The following is a 17,590-nucleotide window of genomic DNA, read 5'->3' on the forward strand; positions in this document are numbered from 1 at the left end:
CTCTTCCTCCTATTGTCAGGTTTTGACCAAGTCTGTAATTAAACACAAGACCTTACACAACACTACGAGCACCAATTCCTTTCACTGCACCTCAGTGTTCTCACTGTTGCCACTCCTTAGGTTATCCTTGTCCTCTGCTGTTGTTCTCTTTTTTCATGACAGCTCCAGCTGAATTTTGATGTCAGCTCTTTCCTTCATATCACACTGTATTTACATACCTCAGAGTTCTTTGGATGTGTACAGCTTTTCCCCGCCCCCCGACACGAAAGTGAAATCCTCTGCCAAGCATGGCAGGTGTGGGATGAAGTTGTTCCAAAGCTGCCAAGAATTCTTATGGTGAGAATTTCTCTTTCCGAAACATCTTCTCTGCCCATAGCTTTGTTAGCTGTTCTTCTGGTTGTTACTTTCGAGACAACAAACTGCAATGTTCAGAAAACATTGCAACAAAGGTGAGGGACCACCATGCAGTCACCCCGGAGAAGCCTCTGGACCTGCCACACAGGTCTGGGAGACACATGGTCTTGGGCTGTGCCCCAACTTGTCGGCCCACAATTCTGCTGAGAGAGAAGTCAGCAGGAAAACACTGATGCGAGCATGATTTGGCCCACGAAGATTAAAAGTTTATCTGCATAAGATGTTTTGCAAGGCAGGATACAGAAATAAAGGGCATTTTGGAGGAGACTCTTGAAGGAAAAGATAAATGGGGAATAAACAGGAAGGATCATTTGTTTTCCCAGATAATAAATACAAGCTGCCCCCCAAAAAATATCAGTCACTGGCATAAGAAATCTCTAGGCCAGGTGCATCCATTTAAAAGGGTTAATGTAAAAGTTTGGGATTTGTAGCACCTACTTGTACAGTCATTTTTAGTGGGGGTGCTGGTAGGAACAAGGACTCACTGAAGGGAGGTTGAATGCTTGCCTTTTAACAGCTGCCAGCTGTAAGCCTGAAACACAGCAGGGCACCTTTCCTATCTCCTGACTTCCCTGAGGATTTCACATCTGGCCCCAAGGAGAGACAAGATACTGGACTGGGCAGAACACGGGCCTGATCCCGTCAGGCAAAGTCTAACTTGCCTGCTCAGGTTTTCTCATCTGCCACCCAGAGAAATAAATGCTCCAAGCATAAGGTATCTGGCATCTTATCAAGGGACTATAAACAGAAAAGGGACAGGGTTGCTTAGAAAAGAAGCTTATCTTTCAGCTAAGTTTCAAGCTTATGGGGTTTTTGCAGGTGGTGGAGGGTTACAGTGAATTTTCACTGAGTACAAAGTTGTATATTAGGGGTTGTATATAACAAGAACTTTATCTCAGTAGACCCCAAAGCACTATGAAAACAACTCTTAGAACTTGGGTAATTACACTAACTATGCAGCAAAAAAAAAAAAAACCCCTTGCGCTACCGCTGAACGCTGAACTTAGTTCTAAGCAAAACACTAGGAGTTATATTAGGAGCAATGGAGTTACCCAGCTGGAAAGCTGATGGTAAAACGCTGAGAAGCCATAATCCCCCACATTCCTTTGCTACCAAGAAATCATACAGCCCTTTCATAACTAACTGATAAGCCCAGAGGTAGTGCATTTAACGAACTATTGAAAGCCAATGTTGCTTATTGAGCTAGGTCAGCACCTGTGTGTATCTTTAAGGAGTAACAAATAGAGCCTGTCTAGTTATCTCCAGCTACTGTCTGCTAGATGGCACATCACAGTTCAGACCACCGCAAGGTTCAGAACTAGGAAAAAGGCTGCTATGTGCAAGCTACAGCAGGGAAAGGAGTTACTGAAGTAAGTTACTGCATGGCGCGGTGAAAATACAAAAAAATTTGGTTCACTTCTTTTACACTGCTGAAAGAGTAAAGGAAGACACCCGTAGCCATCAGGTTGTAAAGGATCTGCAATACAGGAGATGGTTGCTTTTGGCTTCATGAAGTATCTGCTGATATAGTCTGGGGTGCACATTAAGACAGAGAAATGCTTGCTGCTTCTCTTAAAACACAAAGAAGAATGAAGAGAGCTCTCTTTGGTAGCTTTCTCTATGAAATCTCAAAACATGAATGGCTTTATTAATCCGATTCAAAACTGTAACTACAAGTGAGTTCTATATGTAAAAGCAAAAAAAGCCATGAATGCGTTTGATGTATTTTAAGTAAGGCACTGAACTGCAGTTGTTATTTACAGATCAAAGAAGCTCCAGCAGTGTCCTGAAACAATCTAAGTGAGAAATGCCAAAATCTGATTTCATCCATGTCCATATGTTGCTTTGAACTCGTAATTCACAGAATTGGTCACTATATTGAACTAATTATCAAGCTTAACGCTTGCCAATTTTGATGGCTGTGCTCCCTTATAAAAAAGTCAGGTTTGAAGGGAAGCAGAATGATATATTGGAAGACGCGCAGCCTTTATTGAAATCTGGGGAGGAAAAGCAATGAATATACAAAAAATACCCTCTCCCTCCAAAACCCAAACATAATTTATTTTTCTAAATGGTTGCCGAGACACAGATTAGCAAAATAAACAGTTTGCATTAACCAATACATATAAAAATAAAGTGGTTAATTCCTCCTCCCCCATAGGAAAAGTTTCTTGTAACAGTTAAGTGGAAAATATCAATGCTATCTAAAAATCTAATGAGGACATATATTGTACATGGAAGTAAAATTAAAACAACAATTCCACAGCACAGTCCAATACATTTAGATTAAAATACTAGTAACAGTTAAAACAGTTAAAAGAAACACTGGGAAAGTATTTCTGCAGGCAGTAATATATAAGCAAAGTGTGTTCTGATATCGGTAAAGACTTTCAGAATTACTTTTTTGCCAATTAGTTACAGTGGTTGGAAATGACCACAAACATTGGTTTGCCAAAGAAACGATTTGAGGAATCACACAGCTTAGGCTATAATTAAAAAGCAATCTATGGGAAATAGGTTATTACCAGTATTTAGGAGCTAATTTGTTAGTTAATGCTTTAACAAAGCTCTCCTTTGATTGCAGTAGAGGGGGGAACAACTTCAAGAGGATTATTTGCTATTAAGACTTGTACTCAATTGTTGAGAATGCTGATGTGCTCCTGCAATTACAATTGCATAGCAGTCACCAGGAAAGCTAGATGGATTCAGCCTGTACTGCAGCCAGCAATTCCCACATGCAGGGCAGAACTCTGGCCTCTGAATTTTAAGGACAATTCGCAGAATACCATCACGAATGTGGGTGTTCGCTCATTAACAGAGAGGTGCAAGCTGAATGTTCCTTGATGCCAGTCATGCATTTTATTTTATTATCACTCAATGTGGGGTTTTTTCCCCCCTATATTCTTTAATTCTATTTCTGAAGGAGCAGTCACATAACTGCTGGAGTCTCTGGATAACATTTTTCATCAAGATAACGTGATACTTCATTTGTTTTTCCTTCTGACAAAAGTGACAACATAAAAGATATTTTCTGTCAAGTTCTATGAATACCATCTTTAAGCCGCGTTACTGGAAATAAATGTAACGGTAGCCTACAAATATATTCCATGTACTGACAAGTTATAATCAACTCAAAGCTACCATCTCTTGCCACTATCTCCTATCATAGTTACTATCCTGCTGATCAGGGCAAGGAATTAAACCCCTCACTAATCCCAGACTTAACTTCAGTCACAGGAAGCGTAACCTACAAACTTCTAGGTAACAAGACAGAGGAAAAAAATCCCAACTCACCCATATTTATGAATTGCTTTTCCTGCCAATACTACCTCTTCAGACTCTTATTACCATATTTCAATTGCAAAGACTTTCCTATAGCTAAAGCTGTGAATAAAAATATATTTAACAACGTAATTGAACCTAAGGCATACTTTCTATGTAAAGGTTGGTTTGGGGAGCTGTAGCCCAGCTGACACAGAACCTCAGGAAGCCTTCAGCTGCAGAGCAAAGCAAAGAAGCCCATTAATCATATTTATCAAGATTGTCTACCCTGGCTTTCATGCAGTTAGGGGAAATGTGCTATTCTACTTCAGCAACAAGGAGCAAGGCTAAAACAAACTGACCTAACCGCATGGGTCATTTCCAGAAATAGAAAGTATACTAGCAGCACAGCTGTACAGGCCAGAAGGCAAAATGCTTGGAGGATTGGAGAAAAAGGGGAATAAAAATCCACCCCAAACTTGTGAGGTATGTTGCCAGTGGCAAAATTGTACTGGGCCAAATTTTGCTTTAATTGGCATTCAGTACATTTAAAGTCAGCAAGACAAAAGTCAGCTAGAGTGCCTCATGGTCTTATGTTTCATGACTCCTAAAATGTTTTCTTGCACTTCACAATCTCATATCAACAAAAGCAAGAATGGAGGAGATAACCTCAAGCTGAGGTATGAGCATATTACTTCTTCTGATATGTATGGATACTTCTTTATTTGCTCTTCTCTTTTTAAGTTAAGAGACTGTACAATGCCAAATGCAAACACAGAATACAATGTACTAACTGTTCTCCCATGGAAAGCAGGGGTAGTATCCCGGCTTACGTTTCTCTCTCTTTTTTGGGGGTTTGTTCTGTCTGAAAGAGCGTTGAGAGGCCTCAGTTTACTCATGACAGAAATTCATCCACGTCACATATTGTGCATCACTAGCAGCCCTTAACTGGGAAAGATTCAAGCCTGGGGTAGCCAGATCTGGCAGAGTGATTCGAGCATTGCTGTATCTGCAGCTTGATGCCAAAACATTCAGGCCAAGCTCTACTTTATTGTAGCTAGACCTGCTGGCTTTGAAAAGCAAGAACACAATTTTCACATATTCAACCAGCATAAAAAAGAAAATTTGCAGACCTGACACTTTATTGGAGTCTATAAAATTAACAGAAAAATAAAAGTGAGATAAGAGCCTGGTTTAATAACACTATTTCCATCTGCAGTATACACACCAGGCCTGCTTTGCCTACATTTCTATAAAAATAATGAAAATCATATTACCACCCATCTCTCCTGTTTTATCCCCCGCATGCATTTCCAGCTACATACAAAGTGACATGGAAGTCTCAAATTAAGGTGCACACCACATGGGGATTATGCCAAAGATTATAAAGCTTATTTTATTCTTCTTAAAAACCGATAAGCTAAAGAAAAGCAGAATCTTGGCAAAAACTGATGCTAAAATAAAATTTAAAATAGCTTACTACATAACCTATGAAGTCTCAGCGTGGACACTGTAATGTGTCATGATCGTACAACCTCCTTTCTCTTCTTTATGATCACATAGGCATTATTCCACTGCGCAAGAATACATGGGGAATGCTACAGACCTCATTCAATCAATTCATATCAAATGAAAACCTAATCAAAGTTAAAAAATAGGAATCCATGAAATCATTCCCAAACTAAATCTCACTCAATTTACTCTCACAGGTTAGTCCGAGGAAATTCAATGGGACTAGTCCCCGAAATCAAATAAAATTAATAACATTTCAAATTTTATGTTTCTTTTGCAACTGGGTTGAGAGGCAAGATTAAAGCAAAGTCAATTCCAAGATTCCACAGGTCATCCTAAAATGAGATCCCTTGCGATAGGCGTTTACTTGGGCTGGCACTGCTGCAACCGCAAGCATTGTGTGCCCTCTAGTGTGTGGCAGCTTGTGGCACTGAAGTAAAAATGCCCATAGCAAGGAAGAAACACAAGAAAGGTCACTGTGCTCCGATTTTTTTTTTTTTTTTTTTAAATAGAAGCACAAGTTCCCATGCCCAAAATTAACTTCTTTTCCCTTAACCGGCCAAAACGTTTACTATAAGGACTGATTGCCACTGCACTCCCAAGATTCCCCTTTAAACAAGCTAGGAAAGTTGTTTCATCGATTCCATCAGTTAAAACCAGCCAAATCTGGCCCTGAAAGTATTCTGAAGCTAGGTATGACTTTCAGTATTTTGGAGGTCACTTCTCCTACACTCAAAACAGTGGAATCAATTCTTATTTCCTGCAAGATAATAATAAGCTACTCTTTCAAAAAAATTGAAGTATGATCCGTATTAAGCGCTTGGAAGAACTGTTCTTGTAACAGACTCTCCAAAGTGCCTTTCTAGCCATGCGTCCAAACATTATTAGAACTGTGATAAATCAATAAGCTCTCTGCCGCAGATCTGGTTTCTTTTTCACACCTTCACCATAACCGTTGGGTTTCAGATTCAACTTTTCAGTTTCATATTTCTCAGTATATGAACAGATATATACATATAATATGTAATGTAAACAAGTAACAGAGCAAGTATTATATGCATATATATCTATCTATATAAAAAAATCTAGTGACACACCACAGTTGGGTGGAATTATTTATGGTCAAATGAAGGCATGGTTTCAGCAGCAGCAGTCTAGATTAAAATCAGTTTCCTCTCTTCTACATGCTTTAGCTACATCCCTCCAAATCTGCTGTTGTACTTGCAGATGAAAGATCATGATCACTACTGTCTTTGAAAATCTGCACAAATGGTAGTTCAAGCATTAAGGCTCCCACCAAAACCAGCACCACTGACAGGCACATTATTATGGATACATGCAAACCTGAATTTTCATATTGAGGATATGGATGACAGATTCCTAGACTCACTGCTGGGATGATTTAAGGAGACCTCAGCAACTTGCCTCACCCCACTGCCAGAGGTCTCTTTCTTACCCTGTACCAGAAGCAGCAGAAGCTAGTGTATGTCAGGGCCTCCTTTGAACTCCAGCTCAAAGCCAACCGCTTTGTGCTACTTTGATTTAAACTACAGAGGTGCTAAACTCCCAGCAGAAAGAAGGGGACTCTCCCAAACAAATCACTAGAGCTCATGTGTCAATGCCCTCACACCTCCCTCTTGCTGAACTTCTTCAACAAGCTACAGAATACAAAAACAGTGTCTTTCTCAAAACATCATCTTTCTGATAAAAGAGAAAGCAAGATGACAGCCACAACTCAATTTGTGGCTGGAGACTCGCAAGTGCTAAAGGCTGCCAGTCACTGCCAGGCTCAAGGCCAAGCAGGAAGCAGAGAGCCTGGGCTCCTGGTCCCACGACAGACCTGCTCCCCAGAACTCTCACTATGCCCTCAGGTCCTGAAGTCCATCTTCTCTTGACCAGAGCAGACACTCGGGTCTTTGTGTTAAAGCAAGACTGCTGGCTGAGATAACATCGTACAAGGAATTCTGGTCTTGGATTGCCGATTCTTTTAACTGTGCTTCTAGTTTTTAGCAGATGTAGAGAAACTAAGTAATAGCAGCCCAAGTATGAAAACCAGATAATTGCTATTAATACTGACAGCAGTGTGATTCTGCCAGTGGAAGTCTTCCACTATAAAAATCATGTTTTGATCTACTTCAGGCAAGAATTTCATCCTTGAAAGACAGTCCTGTATTTTTAGAAAATTGCTAAATTGCTTGTTGTTCCAGACCAATCACACACATTTATAAGACTAGTTGCTTCAGAGAGTACAAAACCCTTGACAAGGTATTATTAAAAACAATCCCATATTTTACATGTATATGCATCCATATGTCTCTTTGTACAGACTTTATGTAAACAGATACAACACATGCACATATCTTTTTAGGGTTAGAGAATTACCCACTTCAGCACAGACATACAGAAATTGCTTCACTCACAAACAACACACAGTCTTTGCCAGCTACAGCCCAGCAACCCTTCAGCCATCGGCAGGATTACTCTACAACTTAGTGAAACAGGAAATCTTGTCTCCCACCAAGAACTACAGAAAGAATTTACACAGACAAAATACATTTGCCCATAGTGGAATGTAGCTGTGGAATTAAAACTAGAAGTCACCACTCAGCCAAAACTTCTACAAACTTTTGTTTGATTCTATCTTTTTTGCTTTTAAACAGTCACAAGTGTTAAGGCCAGCCAAATTTTACAGAAGTAGGCACAACTGTCTAATCCCATTAGACATGTAGTGGCTCCCCCTGACTTCAGTGTCATGCTATCAGGCTACAATAACTGAAATGTCAAAGTTATTCCATTAACTCTAATATCCTTAGTTTGCCCTGGAAAGCTTTAAAGATATTACTCATCCAATGACACTATCAGATGGCCTTTTTTTTTTTTTAAATACCCCTTATAATCACTTTCATTTCATACTTAGTATTTTTACTATTTTAAGCCTTTTCTCCTCCTTTTAAATGAGGACTCTATCTCTTGGTGCCTCTCCTCCCTCTTGTTACAGTCCCACCTTCTCATCAGGGAAAGGGATGCTTTTTGTGTGTTCTCCTTCATGAGGGATTTGCAATCACTTCCTGATCCTTTGTCACAGATAATTTTATTTAGGTGGGGAAACAGAGTGGGAAAATTCACGTTCTCCACTGGAGATAGCAGTGGAGTGTGCTCTTCAAACCACTGTGAAACATGTAAAAATCAAAAGCAAATCAATGTAAAGAATATAGTTCTTAGGTTATTTAAAATTAAAAAAAAACAAACAAAAACCATCAAAGAAACAAAAATACATTGCAGCATGAAGAAAACCAGGACAAAGCTAGGCATTTTCTTCTTCCCAACTTGTTCTTGCCCAGAGTGTTGCTACTGACCCACAAAACACATTCCTACACCATGAATGCTACAGAAAACATCACTTGCAAAAATGCTTTAGTAAGCTGCTTAGAGAATGTATGGAAATAGTATCTCTATTTCAAGCATGCAGTAGAAAACGCTTCCTGCAAGACTCTGCTTGCATACACATTCATTTGGAAAGAATCTGCATTATCAAATCACATAAGCTGTTTTTAGTGCACATAGTTTTCAAAGTGTTTTTTCTGTTCAAAGACCCTAGATGCAAGGCTGTAGTTTTCAAAATACAGAAACACTCCACATATATGAAATTCTTTTCATCTGAAGATACCCACTGATGTCAGACAGATGCAATAATTGTACGCTCCATTGGTAAAACTGCAAATTGATGGCAGCAAGGATGGCTGCATTCTGCTTCTAACCAGTATATATGGAAAGTGCAGCTAGCCTGAGAAAGAGAAAGTGTTCAACCAGAAAATTCGAGATCATTGCACATGCTGGGGCGGGGGGGGGGGGGGGGGGGGGGGCGGGGAGACACCACCACCACCTCCCAAACTTCAACAAGGAGTTTGCTGTAGTCTCTGTCCACCCTGGCCGGTTTATTTGCCATTCAGGCATGTCACAAAACTTATTTCCCACAATTGGTAAATTAGAAAAAGCAGGGTTATTTTGTGGCCTGTAAAAGTCATTGCTTTTTGAGATCTTCATTTTCATTTCCAAGTACTATTCCAGCATTTGCAGGGAGAAGGTAATAGGCATAACCTACAACAGCAAAGGACAGTTATTCCTTTTGTCCATTTATGTGTTCCAGGTCACGAGCTAGGATGTGCCTGAGCCCTTATCCCAGAGCATAAACTTGTCTCCTGCTCTTACCCCACAACAATTACCTTTAACCCTTATACACGCTGCAGAATGAAAATCCCTTGAATATAGGTATCTAGAAGGATACAAGTGTACAAGTGATACAAGAGCTGATACAACTCCACTCATAGGCTTTCCAAGACAGAGTAATATTAAGGCGGGGGGGGGGGGGGGGGGGCAGGGACTTATTTTTCAACTTTCCTCCCATTAATCATGTCACAACTTCTGCACAATTTTCCACACGGCAGGGACTAGCTAGTTAATCCATTTTACAGTTCCTATCCCTTTCATGAGACTGTTGTTGTTCTATACGGAAACACCCAAGCCAAAGAAATGCTGGTTGCTCAGTAAAAGTCAAAACCCCAGCATTATGGATCCTTCTTGGGAAATTCCTGGTTAGACCTAACCTATCTAGCATCGCAAAATAAAATAAAGCCAGCTCAGTTTTCCAGAAGGTAAAAGACAGATACTGCACATATTTCATGGAGGATGTTTATTTTTCCAAATATTGTATTAAGATAGTGTCCTGTTTGCCTATTTCTATCAGCATCTGCTCTGTAATACACAGAGAATGATAGAAGATCAAAGTTTTAATTGTACAAGTAAAAGAATGTATTAATAACATTCCTTCTGTCCTACAGCAACAGAGATAAACTTAAAAAAACCTCAAACAGCTAGGAGAACAGGATATTTATATAAAGATGTCCTAACAAAAGAAAAGCATGCAAAACTACCTCTAGTGGATAAACAAACTAGGCTCCCTGTTTGCAGACTGTTCCCTATCGAGCTCAGCCCTGAGAGATCCACTCCCTCCCTCGGTCAACAGTGTTTTAACATATGTCAGCTGGGTCTCACATTTTTATACAAACCCTTCTCAGCATCCTTTGTTCATTGACCCTTTAAATGTAGGAAAATGCAGCAGGTGTGCCTTTAAGGCCCATTTTGCTGCTAGTTGCTTTAGATCCCCTCTCCCAGGTAGTAAGTCATTTAAGAAGGGGGGGTTTTGTTGGTCTTTTTTCTGCTAGCTCCTTCTTCACCTGCATAGGCTGCACTGTGTACCCTCCATATCCCTTTTGACATACACATTACAGCAGGACACTAGTTCTGCTGCATACATACAACAAACAGTACCTCCTCCTCAGGAGACATTATTACTTCTTGGCTTTCTGAGATTGGGAAGAGCCTGAATTTGTTGCCTGTTTGTCACACTGCTGCCACTCATTAATGCAACAGCACACTTTGAACTAGCTGTCCTTCTCCTTCCCAAAATTAATACAGCATAGAGTGCCCTCTCCCTCCTAAGACAGCAGTAGCTGCCTTTATCCACTTAGGGCTCCGACTTGCATACACTGCAGGGAAAAAACCAAACACCCCCGCCCCAGACCAACCCACAACTGTACTAACTTCAAAAACTAGGACTCCCAAAAGCGATGACTAGGCTATCTCACTGAAAGTAAGATCAATAGCGTGCTGTACAAGACTGGGTTCAGATTTATCAGTAGTTTTCTTTCAAATTCAGAGCTCTGAGATGGGTTCTGAAACAACATTGTCAAGTAAGGCATCATTACCACCTCTACCTGAATGGAGGCCATCACAAGCAGAGAGCCTGAATTGTCTCAGAAAAATCTAAGAGGCAACACAGAGGACAAGCTTACTCAGGGCTACCTGCACAGCAAAGACTGACACTTGAAAGCGATTCTTGGTCTCCTTTCAAGACATCTGTGAATTATAAAGGGCCAGTTGTCCTCCTTCCTTCCCCTTCGTCTTTAAGGAAGAGTTTAATATTAAAATTTTAGCTCCTTTTTAATCTAATTCTGGGCTAGGGCCCAGTCCATCTGCAATATTTTTAAAAGTGACAAATTAGATTAAAAACACACAGAACACCCACTCAGGACTCACTCAGTTCTTCCAAACTATGGTAACTCACAACAGAAGGGACACTACAGTTAACTGTGGCACTGCCTGTGCAAAGCTGCAACCTGCACACAGACACGCAGAGGGTGAAGGAACTCCCTGTACAGCGAGCCACTGTACACAAGGAAAACTGGGCAAGGCACTTCCTTTTCTTTTGTGTTGTCCTCTCATTCATAATAACGTCCTTTAAGACATCTGCTAGAGTCCTGTACCATTAATGGAAATGGAAAAGCTCCAACGGGAACTCAGGGGTTTCTCTCTTTTTCCCATGAACTGAACATTATGGAATTTTAACAGATGTTCTACTTGGTCATAGTTAATAAAATGAATTATGCAGGAATTAAAAATCTGGCTCCATTTGCTTATATAAGATCTCAGCAGCAGAACTACATTCCCATTAAGAAATTCTAGAGGATTTACAGTGGATTTATAGTCTGCTCCTGCCTTGTTATAAGATGGCTGGAGATTTTACAAATGACCTTGTCTCTGTTGTGGAAAACGTGAATAAATTTACCTGTTCATTGACTGTTCCTAGTAGCATGATCCAGTTTCCACACCAATGCACACTGGTACACTACAACCATAGGAAAGGACAATTCTCACTTGGATTTGCTTTGGAAATGACATCATGGGAAATTCCACATCATTTCACAGCCTCTGATTTCTGCCATTTATTCAAAGTCTCATTCAGCAACCTAATAACCATACACCACTTCGTGCTTTATCACAAAAGCTTTCCTCCTGGAGCACGAATGTGTCTTTTGGGCTACTACTGCCAACAGAATGATGCACTGTACCTCACTTCCCTTTCGATTTTAGGATGAGTTCAGTGTAATTACATCAAAGGAAGATGTAAAGACCAAAATGTAATGGAGATGTGAGAGAAGAGGCACCAAAAAGGAGGTAGGTGAAAGAGTCATAGCCAAAACTTCCAAGCATTGAGGTTCACTCAAACAACATTATTTCCAAAAGCATTATATATTTAGCCATCTTCTTTCTCTTCTAATATTCATCTGTACAGAAAGTATTCTGATGAGAAGATAAAGGGGATAAGTGAAAGAGTGAGAATCAAAAATGAAGGATGAAACAACTACCTTGCACCAGAACAGAAGCAGCACAGCAGCTAACGCAAATTACATGGAGCGGAATAAGGCTGTCTTGAAAAGATCTACTATGCTATAGTAAAAAGACAAGGTTTTAACATTGTACTCCCTTTATAAGCAATCAGACTCGTTTTCACTTAAGTCCAAGCAATTGGCATGCAGATCTCTGTCCAGGCACTGAAATCTGCTGATGCAACGACTAAAATTAACCTTTCTTAAATTCTGGCTCAGGAATTTTGCCAGTGCAAGAATATCATCATCTGAAAAGCAGCAATATTCCCAGCCTCTTCCAGTTATTTTTTAAAATGAAAAACCATGCACTGAAGCCCCTCTATCCAAAAATCCCACTCCACTGTAACTAAACAAAGGGGTTTGTGTAAGTAAAGAACCAAAGCATGTAAACAAACTCTATAAATATAAAAGTCAGCTGGAATTAAATATCAGTCTATATATGCTATGTGTCTACCTGGATGTGTCCAATAATGAATTAATATAGATTTTTATCTGAAAATAAAGACTTTCCCTAAAGGAAGACGTGTACTTAAAGAGAATGGAAAATACCGAGATTACATGCCAGGCTTACAACAGTTCCAGCTGAAGGTTCAATATGCTGTTCTCACTCGAGTGGACATTGCTGTACAATATTTAGTGTCAGAAAAATGCAACGGTCTTAACAGTGTTAAATTCAAAGATTTTTTTTTTTTTAAACATCACCTATGATTTGTTTCATTTTGAAGAGAAAGCACATTTCATTTGGTAATCATTTATTTCTCATTCTATTGGACAGATTCTCCCAAAAAGCAATACTTCACCTGAAATGAGTTCTGAGGGATCTTTTATGAATATACATAATGAAGAGGACCCCCATTAAATTTCCAACAGTGCTGCCATTTTGAGTAAACAAAGTTATCTCAGCAGAGTCACACACTATGCCATGAATATGGTCCGCAAATTAATTACCACCCTGACATATGTCAAAACAAATTTTAAAGAGAATAGCACCCAGTAGTAACCATGTGTTTTATCGACCTGTTAGTATGCAAAATCTGTATTCAATGGAATCTAAATTTATTCATTTATTCAGAACCTCTCAGAGAAATCAAAATGATTCGTGGGCCTTTTTTGCCTGCCTGAGTGAATAACGTGCGTTTAGTGAGCCAGAAAATAAGTACAGGATGAAGCTATGGTGGGGGTTACGTGTCAGAAAAGCAGGTGTCATCTCTGCACAAATAACTAATTTTTTAAACACTCAAAACTGCTAGAATAGACCACAGTGCATTATCATTTGTTTAAGGAACACTAAAGTTGGTATTTCTTATTTTAGGTAATATCCATCTTTATTCCATAACTGTAACAAGAGCTGGCTAACATAACTGTCCCAAAAACAGTTCTTAGCATGAAGAAAGGCTTTTAAAAGCAGAGCTATTGAATGAAGGCTTAAAAAGCCTCTGCAACTGGCTTTATTATCAGTGGCAACAGAGCCAAGAGATCTGATCCTGCGTTTAAAAAACAAAAGAATAAAGATCCAAACCTAGTTTACTCGGTTGAGTTCTATAAGGAGAGGACAAACCCACACATATCACACTGAACACAGTAAGTAAAGAACCCTTTCTGGACAATAGCTGTTATGTTTTCAGAGGAATTCAGCCTCGTCTCTTTATTTGAGGTACTCATGGTGCAACTTCCGCTTTGTCAAAAGATGACCTCCTGGGATCTGATTCTGAAACAGTTTTAGACTGGGAGTTCATCAGTATGTTTTTCTACTTCTTTTATAATTTGCCTTCAGTTCACCCAGCATATCAAACACTTCCATGACACTAATCCTGTAATTCACAGTATGTTTATGAAGAGATTTTAGTTTAGGAACTATTTTCTGCCAAACAGGCCAAAATATTCTAAGTCCATTTTTTTTCCACAGTGAAGTACTTCTGATTTAGAGTTAAGTAACGCCATATCAAATCTACAGACTGGATGACTAAATGCATTTCTTTCACACATTTTAAAAAAAAAAAAAAAAAAATGAACAATCCTCCCTGTATACAGATGACAGATAATCTCTTGGCATCTGCTGACAAATATATTTAAAGAAAGCCTAAATCTGTCTGTGCCAAACTTGGCCTGATGCCACCAGTTCACCATTGTTGGCATAGGTACTTCACATGATGCAATCACAAGACTTGAGGAAGTTTCCAGTACTTTATTTTAAGGTTTTTATCATATTAACATATACATTTCCATCCTTTTATGATTTAGCAGCAACAGAACTGAGACACAGGATGGTAGACGACTTTCTGCATGCATCACAGGTTTTCTTAGCACACATTACCAGTATTCTATTTAAATTAGACTAGTAACTTATCTAGAATGAAATACACTAGGATTTAGAGCTTATGGTTAGAGCAATTGATCTCAATTGTACTACTATCTCTTGTTAGAAAACAAAATGAGGCAAAAGAATCAATTTAAAAAAAAAAAAGACAAGTGTTTTACCTCTCTTAATACTGTGCTTTTATAACCCCGATAAAGTCCTTGAATACCCTGTAAACCAACAAAAGAAAGCATCAGCTATAGGGAATTAGTTTGCCAAAGACCACAATTTATGAGGCAAGCATTACAGCCTTACTGAGTTTCAGACCTGAACTTCTTGCAAATTGACTATATCGATTATAACATCATATACTGTATTCCATGATTTACAATGCCGGAGCATTTTATGTTCATTTCAAAGATCACTTAACCACTGTTCAGAATAATCAGTTATAGAAAAGAAAATATACCTTACAGATAAAATTAAAACAGCAAGAAGATACAGAAACACATTACTACAAATTCTACTTGCCCAATATTTTGGTCTAGAAGTATCCACTATCCCATAAATATTTTGAAACTACTTCCCTTCTGTTTAAATAGCCCATGCAAAATGAACCCATAGGATGACAGCTTCCTATGTCCACCTTCTTAGCCTTGATTCGGAGCTTTTATCAAGACAAATATTTTGTATTTTTACCCAGCTGATAGATTCAAAAAATTAAAATTTAGTTTTACAAGTGTATATAAAATAATGTTTAATATCTTATAGGACAGTTTATTCCATTGTTTGGCAAGTCTTATGTTTCTCCAGCCAGCTATAAGGGAGGGGGAAAAACATACGGTTTTGAGAGCACCAGCTTTTAAAGCAGAATGACCAAGTCACAGAAAGAAGTTCCAGTGACCCTCTTGTGCAGGGTTATCACAATAGTTTTCATTTACAAGCAAATAAAAATCAAGTGGATCATTTAAAGGTCATATTTATGTCTTCCTTTTCCTGGCTTTTACACATGGAAATGTGTATAATATTTTTCCCCGCAGTGTTTTCAGGATCCACTTTCTCTTATGGAATACAACTTGAAAAACACCCCTTGTGAGACTCAGTAAGAACAGTGGTGAACAGGTTTTTATAGGAAGGAACAGTATAACTACTGAAAAGATGAAAAAAGCCCTTATTTTTCAAAAGTTACCAATACTGGATGAGCACTCATTTTCAGAGCTCCTACAGAGCCTCTCTGAAATGGTGCCTTTAGGACATCCCCTCCAAAGCCGCTTCAAAAACTGGAAACCATTCAGCAGACTCTAGATACAGAGACTGGATGTTCCATTGTCTCAGACAAGGACTGCTTGCATAAATACAAGCGGAGCTTTGGAAACTGGAAAGCTAAATCCCTTTTTTTTTTTTTTAAATGTAGGTACGCCATATAAAAAGAGGAGGAAAAAAAGTTGTTCAGAGTGTGCATGTCAGTGCATGCACATGGGGGAGGTGGGGGTTTGGTTTCCTTAACCATAACATGCCAATCGCTTTTAACAACAGAAGAATAGATGGGAAAGTGCTGGGAGAGCACAGAACTGGAATAAAGTTGTAGGAACGCTTCTGGACACGTATAGCACTGACTGGAAAGAATGAAGCAACTTGTTTGAAATTTTGCTCTGAACTCACCTCATGATACAAGGTGTGGGAGAGAATCCGGAGGGTACTCGAGGGAGGAGAAACCTGGGCCCTTTGCTTGACAACCTCAGATGGAACCCGTATGAGGCATGCAACCTGCAAAAGAACCGTACATTCAGAGAGCAATTCCTTTTGCTGCCTTACTCTTCATATAGTGAACACATTCGGAGATTGTTCCAAGTACAGAAACCTGAGAAATGAGGAAGTAGTTTTTGTAATTATACAAGTTGAACTTAAAAGCTGTTTATGAGCAGCTTATGTATTTGCTCTGAGAGCTACGTGCTTTCTGAACACAAAATTGTACTAACAGAAAAATGGAAGTCCTCTTAAAATTTTTTAACTTCCAAACCGGAAGTAGATTTGGGTGGGGAAAATCACTGATGAAACCAAAATTTTGAAGCCATCCTGCCTTTTGGCAGCCACAGGAATTTCTCCCCCCCCCACTTTCACAGACCTGACCTGGAGAGTCAGGACTTGAGCAACAAACTTCTTTCCTAGGTAGTTCCTTTGTGCCCTCTAGTGACTGACAGCAAGAGACTCTCTGGTTAGCTTTAGATGCACACAATATATTCAAGGTTTACCTTAAAACACACACTGGATTTCATTCAAGGTGAAGCATTGGATTAATTCTTTCCTACACAATGAATTTACTAGGCAACAAAGGCCCCTGCAGCTGGATGCAATAATGTGGCTGCTGCCCGAAAGCTCCAGCTTTTCTGAAAAAGCCAGACCTGGCTTTAAAATGTTCACCTGCCACTACAACTTCAGGTAGGAGTTAAGCTTGTACGCACATAATTTTGAGGCATTAGGATCCTGAAGCGTCAGAGTTATAAGCCTCTCATCTCTCTAGGAAATGCCTGTTTATCAGCACTTAAACTTTTAAGACAAGTTTGTCTTCAGTTGGCGCCCGAGATGCTCAAAGCAGTGCTGGGACTGGTGGCAAAACACCAGAGACACCACAGGCCCTCACCAGATTTTTAGCCTTCCTCAGTCCCATCCTGTGCCGGGCTCAGGAAGACACTGCGATGAACCTGGTCCCTAGATGTAAAGGTGATCACAGAGTACTTCAAGTCAAGAGCAACCTAGGTGAAAGCCGTCCATCTGAAGTGGCAAACCCAGCTGATAACTCAGAAACCCACACGTGCCCAAGAGAGTTTAAACTCAGGAATTCACTGCCAGATTGCACAGAGACAGTAACTTGAGTGGTCAT

The 17,590-nt window shown here is 39.5% G+C and overlaps 1 protein-coding gene across 6 annotated transcripts in view; it reads right to left on the minus strand.

Annotated features, from left to right (window-relative positions):
• The window catches only part of SLC25A26 (solute carrier family 25 member 26), a 94,664-nt gene that overhangs the window by 57,470 nt on the left and 19,604 nt on the right, over positions 1–17,590 (minus strand). For 2 of the 6 annotated variants that reach the window (XR_012777408.1, XM_075513615.1), the window contains exons 4-6: positions 16,372–16,476; positions 14,892–14,939; positions 11,813–11,872 (exon numbers count right to left, since the gene is read on the minus strand). Coding sequence is in view for 5 of the 6 variants with exons in the window: in XM_075513615.1 (XP_075369730.1) it covers positions 11,813–11,872; positions 14,892–14,939; positions 16,372–16,476 (213 nt within the window). In the remaining variant the exon portion in view is untranslated. The remainder of the gene's footprint in view (positions 1–11,812; positions 11,873–14,891; positions 14,940–16,371; positions 16,477–17,590) is intronic. The other 4 variants (XM_075513618.1, XM_075513616.1, XM_075513620.1 and 1 more) reach the window with 2 other exon arrangements.

The sequence above is a fragment of the Mycteria americana genome, chromosome 11, assembly GCF_035582795.1.
Source record: "Mycteria americana isolate JAX WOST 10 ecotype Jacksonville Zoo and Gardens chromosome 11, USCA_MyAme_1.0, whole genome shotgun sequence".
NCBI classification, from domain to species: domain Eukaryota; kingdom Metazoa; phylum Chordata; class Aves; order Ciconiiformes; family Ciconiidae; genus Mycteria; species Mycteria americana.